The sequence below is a fragment of the Piliocolobus tephrosceles genome, chromosome 8, assembly GCF_002776525.5.
Source record: "Piliocolobus tephrosceles isolate RC106 chromosome 8, ASM277652v3, whole genome shotgun sequence".
Lineage (NCBI taxonomy): Eukaryota > Metazoa > Chordata > Mammalia > Primates > Cercopithecidae > Piliocolobus > Piliocolobus tephrosceles.
Window position 1 is genome coordinate 30,780,299 of NC_045441.1, and position 23,887 is coordinate 30,804,185.

The following is a 23,887-nucleotide window of genomic DNA, read 5'->3' on the forward strand; positions in this document are numbered from 1 at the left end:
AGGTGCAAGGGGTCTCTGATTTCCTCCTTCTTACAAATCGTTTTATTTATTTGTTTACTTATTTTAAATTGACAGAAAAAAAGTGTATTTATTTAAACATGATGCTTAAAGTATACATACACACACATTGTGGAACAATTAACTCTGCTTAATTAGAAAGTGTATTACCTCACATAATTATCATTCTTGTGGTGAAAATGTTTAACATCCACTCTCAGCATTTTTCAAGAATACAATGTAGGGTCACTAACTACAGTCACCATGCTGTACAATAGATCTGTTGAACTTATTCCTCCGACCTAACTGTAATTTTGTATCCTTCAACCAACATCTCCCCAGTCCTGTCCCACAAGTGCCCCATCCTCTGGTTACCTACCACCATTCTACTCTCTAATTCCATGAGTTCAACTTTAATTTTAACTCCCACATATGAGTGAGAACACATGGTATTTTTCTCTATGTGCCTGGCTGATTTCACTTGACATAATGTCCTCCAGTACCGTCCACATTGTCAAAAATGACAGGATTGCCTTCTTTTTAATGGCTGCATAGTATTCCACTGTGTATATAACACATTTTCTTTCTCTATTTGCCCATGGATATGGGTTGATTCTGTATCTTGCCCATTGTGGATAAGGCTGCAATGAACATGGCACTGCAGATTTCTCTTTAAAATATTGATTTGAGGCCAGACATGGTGGCTCATGCCTGTAATACCAACACTTTGAGAAGCCGAGACAGGTAGATCACTTGTGACCAGGAGTTTGAGACCAGCCTGGCCAACATGGTGAAACCCTATCTCTACTAAAGATACAAAAGTTAGCTGGTTGTGGTGGTACAAGCCTGTAATCCCAGCTACTTGGGATGCTGAGGCAGGAGAATCACTTGAACCCAAGAAGTGGAGGTTGCAATGAGCCGAGATCGCACCACTGCACTCCAGCCTGGGGCGAGACTCAACCTCAAAATATATATATTTATTGATTTAACCTGGCCTCCTTCTGTCTTCCACACTCCCCACATGTCTGCCACAGCCTCCTGATCACCTTCATTGTCCCCACTCCAAGCCATTTTTCCCACTGGGGCCAAAGGGTATTTTTTAAAGCAGATGGTATCCCACCACTCTGCTCTTCCCACTCACATGAAGGCTGCAGCCCAGTTTCTAGCATCGCTTTCATGAGCCTCCACCAACAGGACTCATATGCCTTTCCACTCACATGCTCTACCTCCATCCTCCTATCCCCAAACCATGCCTATCCAACAAGCAACCTACCCTGATTGGTACCATTTCCCCAAACCACCAACAATGCTTATGCTTTAAGTATTTGCTTCTACTGCTTCCTCAACCTCCAATGCCTTTCTCCTTTGTCTTATTCTCCAGCCCCCAGTTCCCACGCCTGTCTGCCCCCTGCCATCACTATTGACATGTGAAGGATTTAACTCCTCACCTCTTCTGTGAGACTTTCCTTCATGCTCTATAGATATTGTTTATATTGTACTTAATAAGTGTACTGAATTTTGCTTGTTTACTTATCCAATTATAAATATCTTAACAGCAGGCCCCATATTTTGTTAATCTTCACAATCAAATAAAGTGCCTGGCACTTAGCACACCCTCAATAAGTGTTTGTTGACTATGGAAACACATCAGTAAAAATGATTCTTACACTTATAACTGCAAAGGAGTTCAGAAAACAGATTTTATTTTATATAAAAATAAAATTATTTAAATTTGTATAAATATATATAAAATTTATTTATATTTAATATATATAAAAATATATATAAATTATTTATATTTAATAAAATCTATAAAAAATAATTTTTTATAGATTTTATTAAATATAAAAAACAGGGTTTTCTATATTTTATTTCCCTAAATTCTGTCCACAATCTCTTCTGAGCTTCATTCCATTGGAGTATGCTTAAGGAAAAAAGAAAAGTTCTTATTAGACAGAATTCCCCTGGACAGGGTCTACACGTGAAAAGTTCTATTGTATGCACGACTTCCCTGAGACACTCCTTTGGGAAAGAAAGGAAGTTCAAATTTCTCTGTACTTATTAGCATGGCTATGGTGAATTCGTATCTCCTCAGACAAAAGGCCAACCAAACGCCGCATGATTTAAAATTTGGAGAATAAACAAGAGTCATGTCTCTCAATTACTTTCAAAAGCTTTCAGGAGCAAGTTGTGGGTGTGCTTTCAAGTGTATGAAGTTAAGGCTTAAGAAAGTACCAGAATTACACCTCAGACGGTAACACTTTTTATCTTCTAAGGGATGTATAGCCTGCTACATGGGGTTCTTACAAGTGTTTTTAATTCTTTTTATAAGAATCCACCTTGGTGGATCACCTGAGGTCAGGAGTTCGAGACAAGCCTCGCCAACATGGCAAAACCTTGTTTATAAATATATAAAAATTAGCTGGGCATGGTGGCACGTGCCATAGTCCCACCTACTCAGGAGGCTAAGGCAGGAGAATCACTTGAACCCGGAAGGTGACATCATGCCACTGCCCTCCAGCCTGGGTGACAGAGTGAGACTCTGTCTGAAAAACATAAAAAGAGTTCACAATATGAAATCGATATATTGGCTATACTGTAGATGAAGAAGTGGAAGCATGAAGTATTTAAATAACTCACTGATGTCTCAGAGTGGAGCAATTATAGAGCAGGGATCCAAAGCCATGTCTATTTGATTTCGAATTTGTTAAATTCCTGATATTTGGCAATTGGCTATTAGTTGTCATTCCTGACAGGTTGTGACAGTCAGGGTGATATTTATTAGTTGCATTAATTTTTAAGAATCAACGTTGGTCACAGACCTGAGATATCTGCATGACTATCGTAAATAAGGACAAGAGTCCCAAATGTTAGGGAAGGGGATTCCTCTTTGTTGCCTTTTTTCCATCAGGCTGTACGCCCTTAGAAACAACGGGTGGTCCTTTGTTTTCTTCTATAAACCAAACAATCTATGATTATCTTTCTGCAGTTGTCCTAGTCAATTATCAGTATTATCTGAAGTTATATTACTTTAAACGGCACTGTCAGGAGGTCTGGGTAGCTGCTTTCTTTAAATTTAAAATCTATTGATGAACCAACATAAAGATATCAAAACAACTGGAGACTAATACTAATAAGCAGTAATTATATAATTGCAAAAAAAAAATCCACCTCATACATACGCATCCTAGCAACATATCATATACAGAAGTGAGACCACATCTTTCACATACCTTCTCTCTTTGATTTGGCCACAACCAGCATCATCTTAAGTCTGGCACCCATAAGTCATTAATTGACTAAGGTTACCCAAAAGTTAGGGTAACTTAAGGTCAAAGGTAAGAGCTCCAATATTCCTTTGGCCTTTTCCACCACTATTAAGTAACTCCCAGCAACAACAAACAAATAACAGCCTCAACCCACTCCTAATCCTTGTCCTTGGCACTGATAGATTTCAGAAGAAAAACTCACCAAACAACAGACACCACTCAAAGAACAGAGAGGGCAGCTGGTATGACTTAATAAGCATGCAGCCCAATGTAGAGAAGCTGGAGAATCGTACTTTTCCTGAGCCAATATAAGAGGTGTTTACATTAACCAAAGTACTCATCAATGTACCTACAACTTTCAATTCAAGACAGATGAGACAAAAGTAAGACTAAATTGCTTCCAGAACATGTTAAAGTATAAAAGGTGAAAATACAGCAAACACCTGTTAGGTCTTGCCAACTGTTATTTCTCACATATTTTCTTATAAGTGACAGATTTTTTTAAACACTTCTAAAGATAAACGCAAAATGTAAACGCCAAAGCAAGTGTGCATTTGTATGGCTTTGATGTACGCCTGCGAAGAAAGTAACCTTGTGAGAATGAGGCAGAAAAACAACTAAGACTGCTTCCCACAGCCAATACAATCACAATAAAGCCTGATAAGTTAGCTTAATACAATGCCAGACAAAATTCTGAAGGGGTTGGGCACAGTGGCTCATGCCTGTAATCCCAGCACTTTAGGAGGCCAAGGCTGGTGGATTACCTGAGGTCAGAAGTTCGAGACCAGCCTGACCAATATGGTGAAACTCCATCTCTACCAAAAATACAAAAATTAGCCAGGCATGGTGGTACATGCCTGTAGTCTCAGTTACTTGGGAAGCTGAGACGGGACAATTGCTTGAACCTGGGAGGTGGAGGTTGCAGTAAGCCAAGATCGCGCTACTGCACCCCAGCCTAGGCAACAGAGTGAGATTCCATCTAAAAATAAAAAATAAAAAATAAAAAAATTCTAAAGGGATACTTTTAATCATGACATCTTTCAGAGAATACATAAGCAACATCTAGGTATCCACCACACAGGTTTAATACATGTTAATATTTTGTTACATTTGCTTAAAATCTCTTCTCTTTAAGGAAATAAGATGACACAGATAGACCTGAACCCTCTCCATCTTGTTCCCTTTCCATTCTCCCCAGAGGTAACCAATATTGCAGAAATGATTATATCAATGCATGTTTTTATATTTTCACTTCATGAATATGAATTCGATAAGTAATATAATTCTACAAAGGTGTTCCTCAAGTTCAGCTAGAAGAAAAAGTCAAATAGAAGCCAAGAGCCATTTGGAAAGGAAGAACAATAAGAGATAATGTGCACTATCGGATAAAATATACTCTATGTATAGCATCTGAAAGTATGGTACAACAAAATAATAGGTTGATCATAGAATAAAATTTTACAGTAAAAGAACCTAAAATATATATTAAGGCAGTAACTAATACAAGTATCACTTCAAATCAGTGATGGAAAAACTGGTAAACAATTATCTACCCCCAAAGAACTAAAAAAGTTTTTAAAAAAGAGACTTCAACAGACACTTCAGAAAAGAAGATATCCAAACAGCCAATAAATACCTTAAAAAGATACTTGAGTCCCTCAGTCATCAGAGACAAATGAAAACCACAACTGGATACCACTGCATAGTCCAAAGAAGGGCTACAATGAAATGTAAATGACGAGTTGAGTTGAGGAGTGCAGCACACCAACATGGCACATGTATACATATGTAACAAACCTGCATGCTGTGTACCTGTACCCTAGAACGTAAAGTATAATAATAATAATACAAAAAAGAAAAAAGAAAATCACTGCCCAGGAACATAAAAGGGAAACAAATGGAAGACCCTGGACTTAACGGCTGAGTGGAGCAGAGCTGTCCCCAAACTGGAACTGCTGCTTCTGGACATCAGAAAGAGACCAATCAATTTCTGTTTCTTTTAAGCCACTTGTGACGGTTAATTTTATGTGTCAACTTGACTGAACCATAGGATGTCCAGATAGCTGGCACCACATTATTTCTGGGAGTGGCCGTGTGGGTGTTTCTGGAAGAGATTAGCATCTCAATCAGTAGATTGAGGAAAGAAGGTCTGCTCTCACCAGTTCAAGCAGGCATCATCCAATCTATTGAGGGCCTGCATAGAATGAAAAAGTGGCAGAAAGGAAAACTTGCTATCTTTTTGAGCAGGGGCATCCTTCTTCTGCATCAGAACCCTGCAGCATCTGAACTCTGAGTTCTTGGGTCTAAAGACTGTGGGACTTACACCAGTGGTCCCCTGGTCTGTGAGGTCTCAGCCTTGGACTGAGAGTTACACCACCAGTGGCTCTGGTTTTCAGCCTTTGGACACAGACTAAATCACACCACTGGCTTTTCTGGGTGTTCAGCTTGCAGACAGCATATTGGGGGATTTCTAGTCCTCATAATCAAGTGAGCTAACCCCCACAATAAATCTCCTCTTCTATGGCTTTATACAAAAAAAAAGAAAAGAAAAATATAGAAAGTACCAAGTGCTGACAAGAATGAGAAGCACTTCTGTACAACCCCTTGGGAAGAGTATTTAGGCAGTGTCTACTAAAGCTAATATATGCACACCCTAGGAGACAAGACTTCCACTCCTAGGTTTATGCCCAATAGAAATGTGTATTCAGATCCACTGAAAGACAGCTACCTGACAGCCAATGTTCCTGACAGCCAAACCCTGGAAGCCACCCAAATGCCCATCAGCGGTAGCGTGGATAAACAGAGCAAGTGTTTCTTTCTTGATCTGGGCTCTGTTTACATGGTGTGTTCATTTTGGGAAAATTCATCAAGCTGCTCACTTATGCTATGTGACTTTTTAATCTGTGTATTGTATTTCAATTAAAAAGTTTAAAAAGCAAGGTGATGTTTTCACCTATCCTATCTTCTTTTAAAATATTTCACGAATGTTGATACGTGTTTCTGAAAATGAGCACTCACATAAACAGTTGATGTAAATATAAGTTGCTGTGTTTCTTGGAGCTAATTGGGTAAGATGTAGTCAAAGCACACAGATTTTTTTGGAAGGATTTTCATCACATCATTATTCACAATTGAAAAAAAAAATGTGCACGTCCAATGATAGGGGATTGAATGAGTAAATTCATAGCCACTAAAGCCAAGTTGGAGAAGAGTGGTTCATGACACAGAAAATGATCCTAGCATATAGTTACCTGAACAGAGAGAAAGACTGAAAATATATCAAAGTGTTAACCTTTATTTTCCAAGTGGTGAGATTCCAGGCCAGGTTCGTGTTTTTCTTTTATGCATTTCTTAATTTCCCAATGAGCAAGTATTCCTTCCATAAAAATAAAAACTCAGCCAAGCACCGTGGCTCACGCCTGTAATCACAGCACTTTGGGAGGCCGAAGTGGGTAGATCACCTAGGGTCAGGAGTTTGATACCAGCCCGGCCAATGTGGCGAAACCCCGTCTCTACTAAAAAATATAAAAATTAGCCAGGCATGATGGCGCATGTCTGTAGTCCCAGATACTCAGGAGGCTGAGGCAGGAGAATCACTTGAACCTGGGAGGCAGAGGTTGCAGTGAGCCAAGATCACGCCACTGCACTCCAGCCTAGGTGACACAGGGAGATTCCGTCTCAAAAACTAAATAGATAAATAAAAATAAAAATAAAAACACATTTAAGACAGAGGAGAGCAGGGAATAGCATGGATGAGTCTAAGGTCTCAGGCTGGATTGAAAGCAGGCTATGTGGACTTCGGTGAAATTAGAGGCATCCTGCATTCCTGGGGCTCCTTTAGGCTCCATTTTTACTGGAACTCTTTCTAAAGTGAATTATTTTAATAATTTCTATATAATAAACCATCTAATCTTCGTAAGATGATGCAGCATCTTCTCCAAGTGTCCCTGTGAAAGCGTAGTGCCCTTGCTTCTGCTGCATCTGAATGCTGCTGCCTAACTTTTCAATAACAACGCTCCCCAGCTCCTGCCTGTAAATGCCATTCTGAAAGAATAAATTACAAATATGGGTTACTTGAGAGGTTCAGTGTTTAGGGGTCTGGTAATCAAAGTTTATTGTACTCTTGGTTTTGTTTCTTTTTTCCACTCCAAGAAGTTTAATGCAAATAAATTAGCATCAAAGAAATTTGCAAAAGCTCTAAGTGAAGCCACGATGAAATATAACTACATAAAACCAGATGCCAAACAGAAAACTATGCAAAGCACTCTATGAGGATGTTCAAAAGGTTTGAAAGAGGGCCACGATCTGGGAGGAGTTAGTCACACAAGAGTCCAAAATGTTCCTTCTGGCTGCCACACACATCTTCTTCCAGGAAGATGAGTATAGGAAGCCTGGTGGGTAATGAATAATACCAGGTCTAAATCAAGAAAACATACATTTCAGATTTCAAAGGATCAACTGCTGTTGTGACAGCAAATTGTAATTATCAGCAGTTCAGACAAAATTGGGCAAAATCTCCCTGAATTTATACCTGAAACTGGTATCTGTAGAATACCCTTCAAAATACTTGCAATTTTTTTTTTTTATTTTTATGTTAGAGACAGGGTCTCACTCTGCTGCCCAGGCTGGAGTGCAATGGCATGATCATAGCTCACTGCAGCCTTGGCCTCCTGGTTCAAGTGATCCTCCCACCTCAGCCTCCCAAATAGCTGGGACTACAGGCAGGTGCCACCGTGCCCAGCTAATTTTTTAATAATTTTTTTGTAGAGACAGGGTATTTTTTAAAAAATTTATTTATATAAGATACATTTTATTCCACATTTCACATAGGAATACCAGTAATAAAATATCTTTTAGTTATTTCCCCAAAAAAGATGAATGGTCATTCCCAGATCAATGTACTTAAAAATGGGTCCTGTCACTGACCCCAGGACATACAGTGTTTGGGACTTGGAAGACTAAGGTGGTACTATTAGGCTAGCAGAGGCCTGGGTATTCTCTTTTATTATTATTACTATACTTTAAGTTCTAGGGTACATGTGTACAACATGCAGGTTTGTTACATATGTATACATGTGCCATGTTGGTATGCTGCACCCACTAACTTGTCATTTACATTAGGTATATCTCCTAATGCTATCCCTCCCCATCCCTCCCCACAATAGGCCCCAGTGTGTGATGTTCCCCTTCCTGTGTCCAAGTGATCTCATTGCTCAATTCCCACCTATGAGTGAGAATATGTGGTATTTGGTTTTCTGTTCTTGTGAGAGTTTGCTGAGAATGATGGTTTCCAGCTGCATCAATGTCCCTACAAAGGACATGAACTCATCCTTTTTCATGGCTGCATAGTATTCCATAGTGTATATGTGCATTTTCTTCATCCAGTCTGTCACTGATGGACATTTGGGTTGATTTCAAGTCTTTGCTATTGTGAATAGTGCTGCAATAAACATACGTGTGCATGTGTCTTTATAGCAGCATGACTTATAATCCTTTGGGTATATCCCCAGTAGTGGGATGGCTGGGTCGAGACAGGGTCTTGCTATGTTGCCCATGCTGGCCTCAAACTCCTGGCCTCAAGCAGTCCTCCTTCCTTGGCCTCCTAAAGTGCTGGGATTACAGGTGTGGCCCACCACACCTGGTCTCTGGAATAGTATTTGACTAAACAATGTGATGGTACATTTTGGCCTAAACAAAATCTTCAGTGGCTTTTAACCCAAGATGGACCCATACATGTGATGTACACAGCTTAATTTAAAAGGAATTCTGAATTTCCTATTCTAAACTTAAATTATATTAACTCATTCCTCTCCAGCTCCCCTTATTTATGGGACATCTTTCCTCTCATTTTACATTCTGCAAAATTCCTGTGGAAATTGGAGCCCGTGTCATAGAGACTTGAATATCAAGAATATGAAGGGAGAGAGAGAGCTCTTTAAATCACATGACGCAAGTCCTTCATTTTCACAGATAAAGTGATGCGCAGGCAGAATCTTTCGAATTCTTAATGTGCAACCAACTACAAAGTTAGCTAGGCTACAACTATGTAATCACATCATGTTGTATATGAGAAAGACTCAGCTCCTCGCTTCGTATCACTGAGAGGTTCCCTCTCTCTCTCTTTTTTTTTTTTTTGAGACAGAGTCTCGCTCTTACAGATCATCATTCCTCCAAAGAGAATTCTAATCATTCACCCAAAATTTTCCAAGAGAAAGTTAGAGCTCCAAATACTCCCTGTAAAGGAGAGCCTCTGGCAAATGCTGAGTCATATATCTCTTTAAGAATCTGAAATAAAAAAAGGGCATAGGCCCATGTCCATTAAGTGCTATGTAAAATAATTCCAAAGGGGTTCCCCCATTCTCAGATGCCTCTCCATCAAAGTCAAGGGTTCTGGGATTACTGGTGAAGATGCCCTGCTGTCGAAGATGGTTCATTTCCCTTAGATCTTATTGGGCTTCGACTGGTTGTCACTGTGGTCAATGGTATTTGTTTACAGAGGCAGGAGCTATGCTTTCCTAGACCTTGAAAACTGACATTATCACCACAAGAGAGAATTTCTATAAAAATTTTACTCTCTTTTTTAGGCATATATAATCCCTCACTTTGATTCAAAAATGAAAGCCCCCTCCCTCCACAAGTTAAAATAAGGTACAAAGTTATGCTAGCATTTATCTGTAAGAATTGTACTTGTATTATTAGTATACCCAAGTATTATAAAGTTTCTATATTTAATAGAGACTCACTTTCTCCCTACCACCAACCTCCCGGCCCCCAGAGCAGTGCAAATATCACGGATCTAGTCTGGAACAGTGACTCAGCAGTATTTCGTAGCCTGGTCCCAGCTAATATTATCACTTCTTTATTAAGAAAGGGTTTTTCTCTTCTACACCTCACTTGCAACTCTGAACTTTTTGAAAAAGTAGTAAACAAAAATAAAATACGCTTTTTTAAAATCATATCTTTTTTCTCATGAAGAAAAGGGGAGTAACAAGAGATTTGCAAATTGTCTTCTTATCCCTCTCTCTCTTTACAATCTGTTGTTGTTGAAGAGAATCAGGGCAGATACTCTGCAGATATCCAGATGAAGGCCTAGCAATAGGTACATGTAGGACCATGTTTCCTCTTCAATCTAGAAAAACCAACAAACTACCTTGGGTTAAACCAACACTAGTCAGTGGGAAGAACAAGCAACAAGAGAAATTTTTCTGCTGTAACACTGTACCAGCCTGTTTAATCCTTGGATTCCCCAGTATTCAACCAATATGTATGCTGACATGGGTGTGTGTGAATACACATGTAGACAGACAACTGAAAGATTTATGAGCATCTTTTTTTTTTTGTTTTCCTGAGTCATCCAGTTTTTTGGCCCAAACAGATGGGTAAAAATATTCTAATTTTGTGTGAAGCCGATCAAAGAAAGTGCTTTGAATTTATGTGAAAAAGTTTCCCATTAAGATGGTAGCTGTTTTTTCTAGCATGATTCTTTTTAATTACGGAAAAGAGCCGAAAGGCTTTGTCAGAGGGCACATGTTTTCTATAAATCAAAATGTAAATAAATGTGAGATTATTTCACTGGGCATACATATGGTTTTTGCTAAGTAAACTCTATTTATAAAACATTGTTAGCCTACACAGGAACTGCTGTCAACGTTTATAGGAAAGGAACTTTTCTACTGCTCTCAAACTTACCAGGATTTGAAAACAAGCCTAGAAACATTAGTATTTTAGGAAAGATTGAATTTAAACTTAATGTGAAATGGACCACTGTGTATGTTTTCTGGTTTTCAAATGCTTGGAAGAAATCTTCAATTGTATATTAGCTTCACATTTTACCAGAAAATGTTTAAAATTGATGGAAGTTCCATTATTTCAATCATGACATTGTTCTAATCTTTCTAGAAGTTCTCTTTTGGTTATAGGTAGGGGTCTCAGATTATTTTTCTTATCATTGCCACTAAAACAAAAAATATTCTGTGAAAGGGGAGTCTTTGACATTAATTAAAGCCTAGTATTCATAATTGCCACACCATCTCCCCCGAAAGGTTCATTTGCACCATCTCTTCTCTTAATTATACTCATCCTTGACCATAAACACATTTATCAGTTCTGCTCAGAGCAGTCCTCAAAATGAATCTGCTGTGAAAGGAATTAGCCATAAGCAAGCATGAAGCAAGAGTCCTTGACAACCAACAGCAAACCAATAAGGTAATAGCAACCTTAATAATAATTTACGTTCTCCAATTTCCATTCAACTTTTATTTCTTGAGCTGCAGCGCCTTCCAAAACAGAATTTTTTCCGATGCTTTTGCAATCAATCCCTACTCTAGGTGGATATAAGCCAATGGTTACAGTCATGAGCAGTTCCCGAAAGAGCCATCTCGCGCTCTCTCTCTCCCTCTTGCTTTTTATTTTTTCCTTTCAAGTTGCATCTCTCCCAATTGTAAGACTGTCATCTCTTGGCATGAAATGCATTTGTTTTTATTTTTAAAGATAAATACGCACACAGAAATGACTCATCCTCTTGAATGACAAGGGGAAAATATTAGGTCGTTCCACAAAAATAACTCAAAGGATTTTAAAATCCACGTAAGAAACTCTTGAATTTCCAAGTTAATAAAACACTTAAATATATTTCAGGATTATCTAACATGTAATTATCTGTATATGACTAAACTGCTTTGGAAACAATGTAAAATATTTCACTCCCAAATATTTTTCCCAATTTGTATGTCGAATTCCAAAAAATTAACCCAATTTATAAAGAAGACTCCATTTATTTGCAATATATCTAAAAGGGAAAGGTTGCTTATAAAATGCAACCATGGTTCCAATAAGCTTAAAAAATAGTCATAGATAAAGAAAAACACAATTATTTTCTGTATCATTCATTTTTCTAATTTTGTGGATTGAGAGCTAGCAACCCTAACAGACACTAATGAATTTGAAATTATAAGGAAAGGCCGAGTTCTCCAGAACTTCTGCTCCTAATCAATCACCAGAGATCAGTGACATCATTAGCGCCTTTGATCACAGCTCCTCTTTCAAGCTCAGATGGGATGGATTGATCCTTGCTGGCACAGAGAATGGAGAAACACCTAGGACTACAATTCACCATGAAACATGAGAGGTCATCAGCATCTCTTCCCTTCCTTCAAGAGGAACAGAGAGCACATTCCAGAGCAGCCCAACACCAAACAATAGAGCCACCTCATTAAATCCAAACCTAATTCCCATTTCATCTTCCTAGGATTCCTAAAGCACTTTAAGAGAGGAAGGGATAATAAGCTACTTTTCTTTCAAAGAACCTAGGTTACGAGCCTTTCAGTGTGTTCTTCCTTACCCAACACACCTACTCCGGGCTGGCCCCAAATCCCCTCACCATGTGGCAGGGGGGGGAAGAATCTGTGGATTTTGTTCTCCCATTTTCCCCATTACGATGCACTTAAACAAAGCAGGACTTCCCCTTCTACTTCCGAATTTTACATAATGAAACAAGTAATATTTGAGAAATAAAATTTTACTTAATAAAACTGCCAGTTACTCTACATTGGCCAAGAAGAAAGTCCTTGAATATAATGTTAACCACTACAATTTCAAAATACTTGCATTGCAGTCACTCAGCATGTTCTCCTCTGAAATGGTCACTTTGGGAATGAAAAGTTTTAATTGACCTTTTCTACATTTGTTCCATGGTTGTTTTCTCCCCCTCCCTATTTGTAATAGCAGTCTAATTGAGCTTCATGACTGGTGGTGAAATGTAGTTTATTATCTCCCTCATCAGGTGATCAATGATTTCATTAATAAGACAGATAACAAAACTGTCATATCATCGACACTGTTATGAAAGATGATCCTAGCTTCCCGCTCCATTTTCCAAGGTCTGGGGTTCTCTGTGGCAGCTCTGAGTCCATTCAATATTTTCCACAGACAGAGAAAAGTGAAAATCCATTTTGAAACCAATTTCAATTAGGATCCAGAAGCTGTTATCACAGGTGTCGCAGAATGGGCCCGTAAGTGGAAATGTCGCCTATCCATTCTGAAATGAAACCTTATCAGGGGCTACAAAGATGGCTGGGGACAGCCTATCTGTAAATTACTTTTCGTCCTGTGTTAACTCAACCTTAGTTCTGTCATATGGAATTCTTTCCATCCACTAGTAATAATCTAATGACTAACTAGACACAGCACCCAAACGGCTTCCAGCCGGGCAGGGCTGTCCCCAGAAACCCTTAAACATGGATACAAATGCAAACACACTCTGGCCTGCAGGCAAGCAAAGGGACAGGCATGCTTTAAATGATAGAACTAAAAGTTTATTATGGGAAATAAAAGAAGCCCGTCTCCACCCATTGCATTCCTGGTGATTTTTCAATTGCAAACTCCAAGGCCCTGTTATTTCATTAATGCAGCACCCAAGTAGTGAGGCTTTTCTCTCACATCTTTCAGTCTCCTTTTAGCAAATTATCCCATGACGGCAGATTTATTCAGTCAAAGACCTCGGACTTTGAGAGGCAACAAAAGAATCAAGAGACTTTCTGGTCCACCTGCCTGGCGAATGATGAGGCAGGGAAAAGTCTCCCCCAGAGAAACCAATCAAACCATTGTGTGGCACAGTCAGACCTTTTCAACTGTCAAGCCAGAGAGCAGGGAAAGAGATGAAAGAACGCGGGATGAAGCTACCATTTACGGAACCATGTGGGAATGGTCTCCTAAGATTCAATAATTGGGATGGAACTCAACTTTCTACAACTAAAGAAAAAAAAAGAGAAAGGAAGAAAGGGACCAGGAAGAGGAAAGAGTCGAAGAAAGGGAAAAAAGAGCAGGCAAGAAAAAAAAAAAAAAAAAAAATAGACTAAATTGCACAGGAATAACTTAATATAAAAATTCTGTCTACCTGACACAAAGTCCAATCTATATAAGTAAAGGAGAAAGGGGAAAGATGTTTCCAAAAAACAAAAAGATAGAAAGAAAAAAAATAGCAAAGCATTTGGTATTTTCCCTCTAGGTTATAGCTGCATTAAGATTCTAATTTTCTCATACAATTAATTTAAAGTAACAAAAACAATAACGAAAAGCCCTTTAATATGGCTGTCTTGTAGCTTTAAACATAAAACGGAATTTTAAATTGGCCTAAAATGTACATTCACTGGATGCTAAAAAAAAAAAAAAAAAAAAGATTCAAAATAGCAGATGCTCTAGGTTATAGATTTCTGAACAGTTTTCAAAAAGATTTTCGTTCTACTACAAATTCAACATAAGATATTTAAATAGAAAAAAAAAACTAACACTAAGTTTTGCTAACAGGACCCAAAAGAAACATTTTTTTTTAAATGTGAAATAAACACAGCATCAAGCAGCTACTGAAGTTCCTATGCTTCCTGTCATTACTGGGGACTCATATCACATGCGTTACTGAGCTGAGTTTAAAGCACACGTATTGGTCAAAATTTGGGGGAGGTGCTGGAACTGTTCTGTGTCTCGATGGTGGTGGTAGCTATGTGAACTTACTGATTTTCAAAGCTCATAGAACTGCAAACCACAAAGAGTGAATTTTATTGTATGCAAATTTTACCCAATAATAAACTAAAGCAGACATATCTGGAAACCTTTCTATGTAAACAAGATAACAGGGAGTTTTTTGCTTTTACCATCACCCAGTCTCCCCAAAGCTGCCTGGAAAAGTAAGCTCTCCTCGACCTTGAGGGTCAGAGCAGGAGGTAGTGATAGGCCACCAACTACCTCTCCAGAGGGAGATTTTCTTCCCCTAATCACCGTTTTGCCCCTTAGGCATCCACTATTTAGTGGTTGTTTCTGATTCTGAGCAGCTTGTTTCTGGAAATTTGAAATATTCACACCCCATGATCACAAGTAATCAAAGGCAACCCAGAAACATCCCATCCAAGCAAAACATCATGCTGTAGCTTTTTTTCCTCTTCAATTTGAAAAATGGGAGTGATATTTAATCCTGATTTATCTGATATTTATTTATCCCAGGAATTGTTCTTTTTGAGGAGAAATTCAATAGCTAAAATCCCAACTTGTGCCAATTTTAGGACCAGTGATTTAAGATATTGTTCCCTAACTCTAGACTGCCAAGCTAGACCCTGATAACCAACCTGATGTAAGGATTTTCTATTAGCCAATCCTTCTAATTATCTCAATCAGATTAAAGCTGAACCATTCAGAGAATACTAACAAATGATATTATGCTGAAAGGAGTGAGATGAAAAGCATCAATAAATTTAATCCTGGCAAATAATACCCACGAGAGTCATAGTACTATTACTATCAATAGCTAACGTGTTTGGGTACTCTCTGTGCCAGAGTCAGAGAGGTTAAGTACTTAGCCCACGGTCACACAGCAATTATGTAGTAGGGATAGGGCTCAAACCCTGGCTTAACTGCACAACACTACTGCTGTGTTACACATGCCCCCTGCCCTCCTGTCTCAAAGTGTTGTGATTTACAGGCTTATTCAGTATCTGCTGAGGCCCTCTCAGCAAAAACACTGAATGTGAGCAGGGAGGGGGTAAGGTAGAAAACCCAGGTGCTACTCTCAAGAAGTTTAAGTAAAATGTAAAACTTGAGTGCTATGAAGGAAGGGACAAAATAAACTGGTGGAGTATGAGGGATCTTTAGAGCATTGAAAGTATTTTGCAGGATACTGCAGTAGTGGATATGTGACATACATTTGTCAAAACCCATAGAACTGTACAACAGAGTGAGCTCCAATGTGAATGATGGAAAGTTAATAACAGTGCATCAATATTGGTTTATCAGTTGTAACAAATGTACCACATTAATGTAAAATGTTAATAACAGGGGAAAGTATATATGAGGGGGTATATGAGAACTCTATCTTCTGCTCAATTTTTCTGTAAATCTAAAACCTCTCTAAAACACAGTCTATTACTTAAAATAATAATAATTTTAAAAATAAAAAAAATCTAGTGTTATTAGTTCCCCAAACAAGACCTTATGAGGAGAAAAAAAGACTGGGGACGTATTCACATTTGAGACTTTAAACATGCATTGGTGTTAGCAAAACACTTCTATGGAGGAACACATGGACAAAAGGCCAAGAGCCCTTGAATTTAACTAAAGCATAGGTTATGGGATGGGATAGTAGCATTATCTACTTCTGAACATATCTGATTGGACTGTCAGACTGGGGCCAGATTTTAGAAGATACCTAAATGTTAAGACAAAGACTGAACTTTATTCTACAAGTAGATGGGAGTCACTGGAGCTTTCAGAGCAGGGGTGTGGCATAAGCAGAACTGTAATAAGCCTAATTTGGCAGAAGCAAGTCCCATGTATGACAAGAGTGGAGATGAAAGCCAAGGTGATTAGACAGAAGGCCATTTTAATCATCTAAGCATGAAGTGTGAGGGTTTTCACCACACAGTACAGTAGGTTGGCCTGAAGAGACACACGAGCAAGTAATTACAGAGGAAAATCTAATAGGGCCTCAAAACCAGTAGGACATGGGAGCAGGAGAGAAGGAGGGGTCAAAGGTGATGGTGCGGTTTCAAGCCTGGCTGACCACAGGAAAGGTGATATACTTAGCCAAAATAAAGAACACAGTAGTAACCAGAGTACAGGACATGTGAGTTTGGAGCTCAAGAGAGTTGGGGCTCTTATTAGAATCAGAATATTTGTCTTCAGTTAGTTGGTTTATAAACATAAAAACTCTTTATAAAAAATAAAATCTAATTCGAATACAGCACAAACCACCAGTTCAAGAAAAGAATCAAGAAAAAAGGATATATATATGCTGCTTCTAATGCAATAGCATATGATCAGTACAACACTAGCTTTCCAGGTTGAGGAAACCGAAATAAATGTTCCCAAGATTATCTTCCCTATTTTCCAATTTAAGAAGGCATTTAGAAGGAAGTTTACAGAAACTTTGTTTTTTTAATCCATCCCTCCTTAAGATGTGCAAACTTGGTCACATTTGGGATTTGTGAAACATCTTGAACTATTTTTCAGACATCTGAGTCCAGCAAATTCACCATTACTTTTGCCAAACATATTTCCCTGAATTTGAAAACTGATGTGTATGTTCAAGACAACACAATCTTTCTGTTTTGGATTCATAATGTTTAACTCACCAGCATGCTTTGTCCTAATAGCAATGGCTAACGTTTGCAGAGTCCTTCCTATATGTTTATGACATGGCAACCTGTGAAGTGTGAAGTAGGTCTTACTATTATCTTGCTAAACTGATGAGGAAACCAGAATGCTGAAAAGTTAATCTGCCCACACTCACATGGCTACTCCTTCATGTTGCCAGAACTCCAACCAAGCTTTCAGAACCCAGAACCTGTGTGTGCTACGAATGAACATCCTATAATCTGAAATCCATTTTATCTGAACATCCTTTCCACTTATCTGTCATGTGCCAGAAAATGGGATGTGGCAAAGAAAAGGGGTTGGACCTCTATAGAAACAAGAAACTAAAAACTCACAACCTATGGTCTTTATGGCGTGAACTGCCTGCCCATTTCAGAGCAGAACTGGCACATATACTCTTACCATAAAAAAAAGTCAAGGAGACAAGAGCTCATGGTGAGGAATAGCAGATGAATTTCAAACTTCCAACAAAACTCAAAGCCATCTTACTCCCAGCTAGAAGACCAACAGACATCACAACCATTGGTTGGTGCAAAAGTAATTGCAGTTTTTGTCATTACTTTTAAAGGCAAAAACCGCAATTACTTTTGCACCAACCTAATAACACCCATGCAACAGACAGTTTAAAAGCAAATCGCAAGGCCAAGAAGTAACCAAAAGTTAATGCAAAGAAAAAAAAAAAAAAAGCATCTCCTTAGGAATTTGCAGACCATAACACTTTCCCCTTACAAACCTTGAAGAAAATAATTTTTTAAGCAAAGAACCAAATTCTTTTTGAAAGAATCAAAGTGAACAGGGAACTCCCTTTGCATCATTAATCTATCAGCTTTGGTTTCACATTGCTTCAGCGTTAGGATAATAATTTCTGCTTTCTATCACTTTAAAGTATGTTCCCAGTGACTATCAGATGTGATAAAAGATCCCCAAGACCACGGCCTACATACGTTTATCATTAGTTTCTTTTTTAAAGCTGAGTTGTAGATTAATAACAACTATCGAATTACTCCTTTAAAACAAAATCACGGGCCAAAAATGAGGCAAAACACTTCAAATTGAAAAGTCAGTATTTGTAAATCGATGAAAAAAAAACTGTGCAAGAGAATGAGAATATGTAGAACATTGGAAGATTTATATTAAAAAACTCTTATTATTTAGAAAACACAACATGTAGCTTATGAAGTAATGAATCTATACCAAAAATAGATTATTAAGTATTAAGCCATTTTACTTACAGTCTTCACACATTAATGGACTTGGACATTTTAAAGTCAGCAATCACACCTAAGATCCGCATGCATACTTTCTATGGGAAAGCCACCATGTGAAATGCCACAAATGATCACTTAAATCACAACTGCACTTAAATAATTCAGAAAACTAAATGCCATCTCCTTTGTTATTTACACTTCAAATGTAACACTAAAATTTAAAATCAAACCATGGGCACATTAAACTATGGGTACACTGTACTTCCTGCATAAGGGTTACTGAAGACTTTATATGTTGATATAGGTTCTTAAATGTTAAAAAATCAAGTTTGGCTTGCTTTTTTTTTTGTCATACAAGTTCTACAACACAGTTTTTCACTTGCATTATTTTAAATTTCAGTGTTAAGTGGCAAATGCTTCTTTAAAAAGCTGTTCAAGTTTTCTGAACTATACCTTTGGGTTGTGAGTCTGCGTATGTTTAAACAAAACTCTATACGAATGTTATTCCAGGAGCAGATACTCCGCTGAGAAAAGTACGAAAACAGATCTGTAAGGACACGCAGTGGAATGTGAGTGGTTTGGCTGGGAAGCTCACAATGAAGAACAAATTGCACCACAGAATGGCTGGAAAAGTTAATTAAGGCAACCTCACCAATAACTCAGCCAGCAACAAAACTTTTGTTCATTTGTGTGACTTTAGTCATGAAATGGTGGATAGGAGAGAAAATGCAGGTATCGCATTCATTTGGTTTTTGAAACTGAACTCTTTTTTTTTTTTTTTGAGACAGTCTCGCTCTGTCACCCAGGCTGGAGTGCAGTGGCGCGATCTTAGCTCACTGTAAGCTCCACCTCCCGGGTTCACGCTGTTCTCCTGCCTCAGCCTCCTGAGTGGCTGTGACTACAGGCACCCGCCACCACGCCCAGCTAATTTTTTATATTTCTAGTAGAGACAGGGTTTCACCGTGTTAGCCAGGATGGTCTCGATCTCCTGACCCGGTGATCCGCCTGCCTCGGCCTCCCATAGTGCTGAGATTACAGGTGTGAGCCACCGCACCTGGCTGAAACTGAACTCATTTTTAATTGTTCAGTTACAAATGGATATAGTTCAAGGCTTTGTAAAGGAAACACAAGAACCCTTCTGGAAACAGCAGCAATCAGTACTACCTGTTATAGCCTCCACATGATTCTGTTTTCCTTTCTACGAATAGCCTCAGTGCAGGGGTCCAAGCATTTATGAAATATTTATAGAGAAAAATAGAAAAGATAGGAAGAGGGACAGAAGGACAGACGGACAGACAGAAGGATGGAGGGCCACGGCGATGTCAGCCACCAGTCAGCACACAAATAGTGTCCCAACTTGGAAAGCCTGCACCCCACGAACTCTAAACCCAGACAGGGGCAGGTCCAAAGCCCACACACCAGTCCCTGTGATCAAGACTGAGTGCAGAGGCAGCAGGTGACCAGGCTGCAGAAGAAAGGGCCTCTGCGCTTCCAGCAATCCATGCCCCTCAACATAATCCTGGGACTGTAAAGAGGCGCTGAACTAGTTAGATGAAAACTGTAGAGGACTCTGTAAAAAAGACCATGGTAATTATTAGCATCACATACACAAAGAAAAAGGTTTACTGTCCTTTCTTTTACTTGTTCCTCTCTTTAAATCTGTTTTCCAAGAGTCTGCCTGTCGGCTTGCAATCCATATTTAAAAACACCACTTCCATTTTTCTTTTATTTGATTTTTGTCCCAAAATATAAAACACTAAATCTCTTAGAAGAAACAGGAACATTGGAAAATTGATCAGAGTTTGCCGGATTTCCAGGACAGCTATCATTTAGGCATGTTCCCTGCAAGTTTGACCAACGAGTGTCTGCCCCCAAACAGGACAGGATTCATACACATTTAGGAGAAAATGTGGGCTCAAGGGCACAAACTGATCAGGGCAGGAAGCCAGTGGAGTGGGGTTGAGGAAACAGGTGATTATTTAACACTGTAGCACTAACATTTGTAAATCATGACTGCTCCTTCTCTGGCTAGTTTTATCTCGTAGCTTCCTGGCTGTTGTGGGGCTGGTCAGGTTAGTTCTGTTCCCAATCACCCTCAACAGAATCATGAGGGAAACCCGAGGTCCAAGAGCAACTCAAGACAAATGCAGCTGCAGTGGAAAACCTCCTGAGAATGTGTCTAGGTGTGGGAGTGGCACAAACAACAGTATCTTCATAAGACTGAGACTCTATGGCCATGCAGGTGAGATTCATAAACACGAGAGGCACTTCTGCAGGCTCCATGCAGTGCAGCAACATCTTTTGCCATGCACTTGTTCTTGCCTGATCTCACATTCACACACATGCATGCCCATAGTTACCACACCACACACACCCACACACCTACACACTCACGCATACACTTGCCCATACTCACACAGATCTCCACACACTCACACCCCCTACACACGCACACTCACTCACACCCTGACACACAGGCATGTACACTCACACAAACTATAAAGATAACCAAAAGCTGATGTTCCTGAAGCCAAATACGTAGGAAGCATTTATTCCTACAGAATTACCATAAAAATTACCAAATAACCAACACTGCACATACTGATTCTATTTCTAAAATAATAAATTTGCCTAAATTTTACCAATTCCAGAAAAAAGAAACCAAGGTAACATATTTTTAAGGAGAAATGCCTTCTATAACCACATTGGATGAAAAATGCCGGGTCGGGCGCGGTGGCTCAAGCCTGTAATCCCAGCACTTTGGGAGGCCGAGAAGGGCGGATCACGAGGTCAGGAGATCGAGACCATCCTGGCTAACACTGTGAAACCCCGTCTCTACTAAAAAATACAGAAAACTAGCTGGGCGAGGTGGCGTGCGCCTGTAGTCCCAGCTACTCGGGAGGCTGAGGCAGGAGAATGGCGTAAACCCGGGAGGCGGAGCTTGCAGTGAGCTGAGATCTGGCCACTGCACTCCAGCCCGGGCGACAGAGCGAGACTCCGTCTCAAAAAAAGGAGGAAATACTTTCACATATACATAAATTCATTATTTTAACTAAGACATAAATACATCTCCCTGAGGATCAATTTAAAACAATTTAAGGATCAATTTAAAACAATTTAAAACTGAAGTCATTTTAAAACTGAAGTCATTTGCCAGTAGGTTTAAGAGCCAGCTCCTTCCCTACCCAGTGCAGTCAGCAATGCACACTCACGAAACTGGGTGAAGAAGTGCAGGTGAGAAGCACAGGCTCTCAGCAGACAAGGAGGGGCCCAGAGAGAAGTGGTCAGGCTGCTTGGAAGTATCTGCCTTTAAAGTCTAACGTTCTGGACTGGAGTTATCTTCCAAAGGAGATTCTGACTCTCCAAGTGGATGTAAAAACATGTAAATCAATCTAGCAAAACCTGTCTTGGAATATAGAAAATATAAGAATAGCAGGTTGGCTCATACAAATCAGTGTGCCCAGATACGCAGTGTCCAGGAACTAGAAGAACGGGCCAGCTCATTCTTCCTAAAGGCCCAAGGAGAAGCAGAGAAATTCAGTAAGGCCAGGAATGGCTATGAAATCTACAAAAAGGAAAGGCATTAGTGGCCCACAATGGAGAAACAGCAGGGACAGGAAGTGAAGGTTACCATTAACCTATTCAGTCTGTTTGTACCAGGGAGGCTCTGGAATTTATTTTCAACACTCCATGCTTGAACTGAAATGCCTCTCAACATTTTGCTTAAAATTTAAAAACATAGAATACAGGAACAGTGGCTCCGTGTTATCTCTGAACACAAATAAGTAAATTAAATTTTTATAAGCTAACAACAAAACCTGCATCTCAGATACTAACATTACCTTGAGGTTCAATCATTAACACTTCTTAAAATCCTTTAAAGTAGACTACTTAAAGTTGGGGCTGGGGGAGACTCCTGTCCTGTCACTAATTTTGACAAGACAACTTTTGTGTCTTTTGTACTAATTATTCCGAGTAGTATAGATGATCCATATGCAACACAAAGCATTTTGAACTCTTGCCAGACTAGTCAAGATGATTTCCAAAATGCCAAAACAGGAACTTCTGATAATAAATAACCTATCACATTTACATCTCAAATTAGAAAGTTTGGAAGTCAACCTGTAGGTTGAGTGCCAAAATAGAGATTACTAAATTCCATGTCCCCCCCGCCGCCCCCCCCACCCCTGCCCCATTTGCTTTCTTTAGCCTCTCCTAGAACAAACACTGGTCCAGGTGCAAACGCTCAATTCACAAGGAATGCAGAGAACACAGAAATGACTCCAGGCTGGGCTGCTGGTAATCCCTGTGCTGCTCACCATTAGAAGTGGTGCTGGAGGCAACGGCTTTCTCGCTCACATCTGTTCGAGTGGAGCACTTCACTATGGAATTCTCAACTTTTTTCTTTTCAGTGGTCGTGGAGCTATGGGACTGGGCCTCCATGATGTCTTCTCATTACTTCAGCTCTCTTCGACCAAAAATGCCCTAAAGAAAACAACAGAGCCATCAACTTTCCAAAACAGTGGAAATTAAAAAAAAAAAAAAAACTTTCAGAAGTCCACTTCATCTGTCATCTGAGAAAAGCCTAGAGCTTTAGGAAATTCAAAATGTAGATGACACTTCACAGGTTTTTCTGGCAAAAATGTCTCAAAGTTTAACAAACCAGTGAAACTCTACACATGCAAAAAAAGAGAACTGAGGGAAATGCCCATAATGTGGTACTTTTCCCAAATCCCTACTGAGCATTTGGTATCAAATGGTCTAAAAATCTCAATTTGCAACTGTGTCTACCATGTGAAACAAGTGTCATATTACTTTTTAAAGCCATATCTGCAAATGTCTCTTCAGGTGGCCAGCTTTACAGGAAGGGGCATTTGAACAACTTCCAAAGCAGGGGAAGGTTAATTATTAATTAGATTTTTTAAAGAAAGTCTGACAATTTCTAACATCGAAGGCCTACTCTACATTCTGAATCAGAGGATAATTCAGGCCAAGCAGTTCAGTGATTTTTGCCTCTTTCATAAAGATATCTGAATTGCAATATACCTCTTAATCCTAATTCATTCAGGTAAGCTATACCCTTTAACCTCCTTAAAGCATGAGAACATTTCAGTTCATTTAAGTCACATTTTTAAGACAAAGGTAATAGAACATGCTCTTGATTCCACATGGAAAAGTTGAAAGGTCTTTGTAATAGCGAAGACTGGGCTCACTTAGGAAATATTAAAAGTCAGCTAAAGGCAGGTTCAGTAGGTCTGTCTTTCACTGGCTTCA

General features: G+C 39.2%; 1 protein-coding gene across 1 annotated transcript in view; it reads right to left on the bottom strand.

Moving 5' to 3' along the window:
• Positions 1-23,099, bottom strand: part of GLI3 (GLI family zinc finger 3) — a 262,787-nt gene extending 239,688 nt beyond the window's left edge. The window contains exon 1 of the mRNA XM_023226445.1: positions 22,933-23,099. Within this exon, the coding sequence (XP_023082213.1) occupies positions 22,933-23,056 (124 nt within the window). The 5' untranslated portion in view covers positions 23,057-23,099. The remainder of the gene's footprint in view (positions 1-22,932) is intronic.
• Positions 23,100-23,887: the final 788 nt, after the last annotated feature.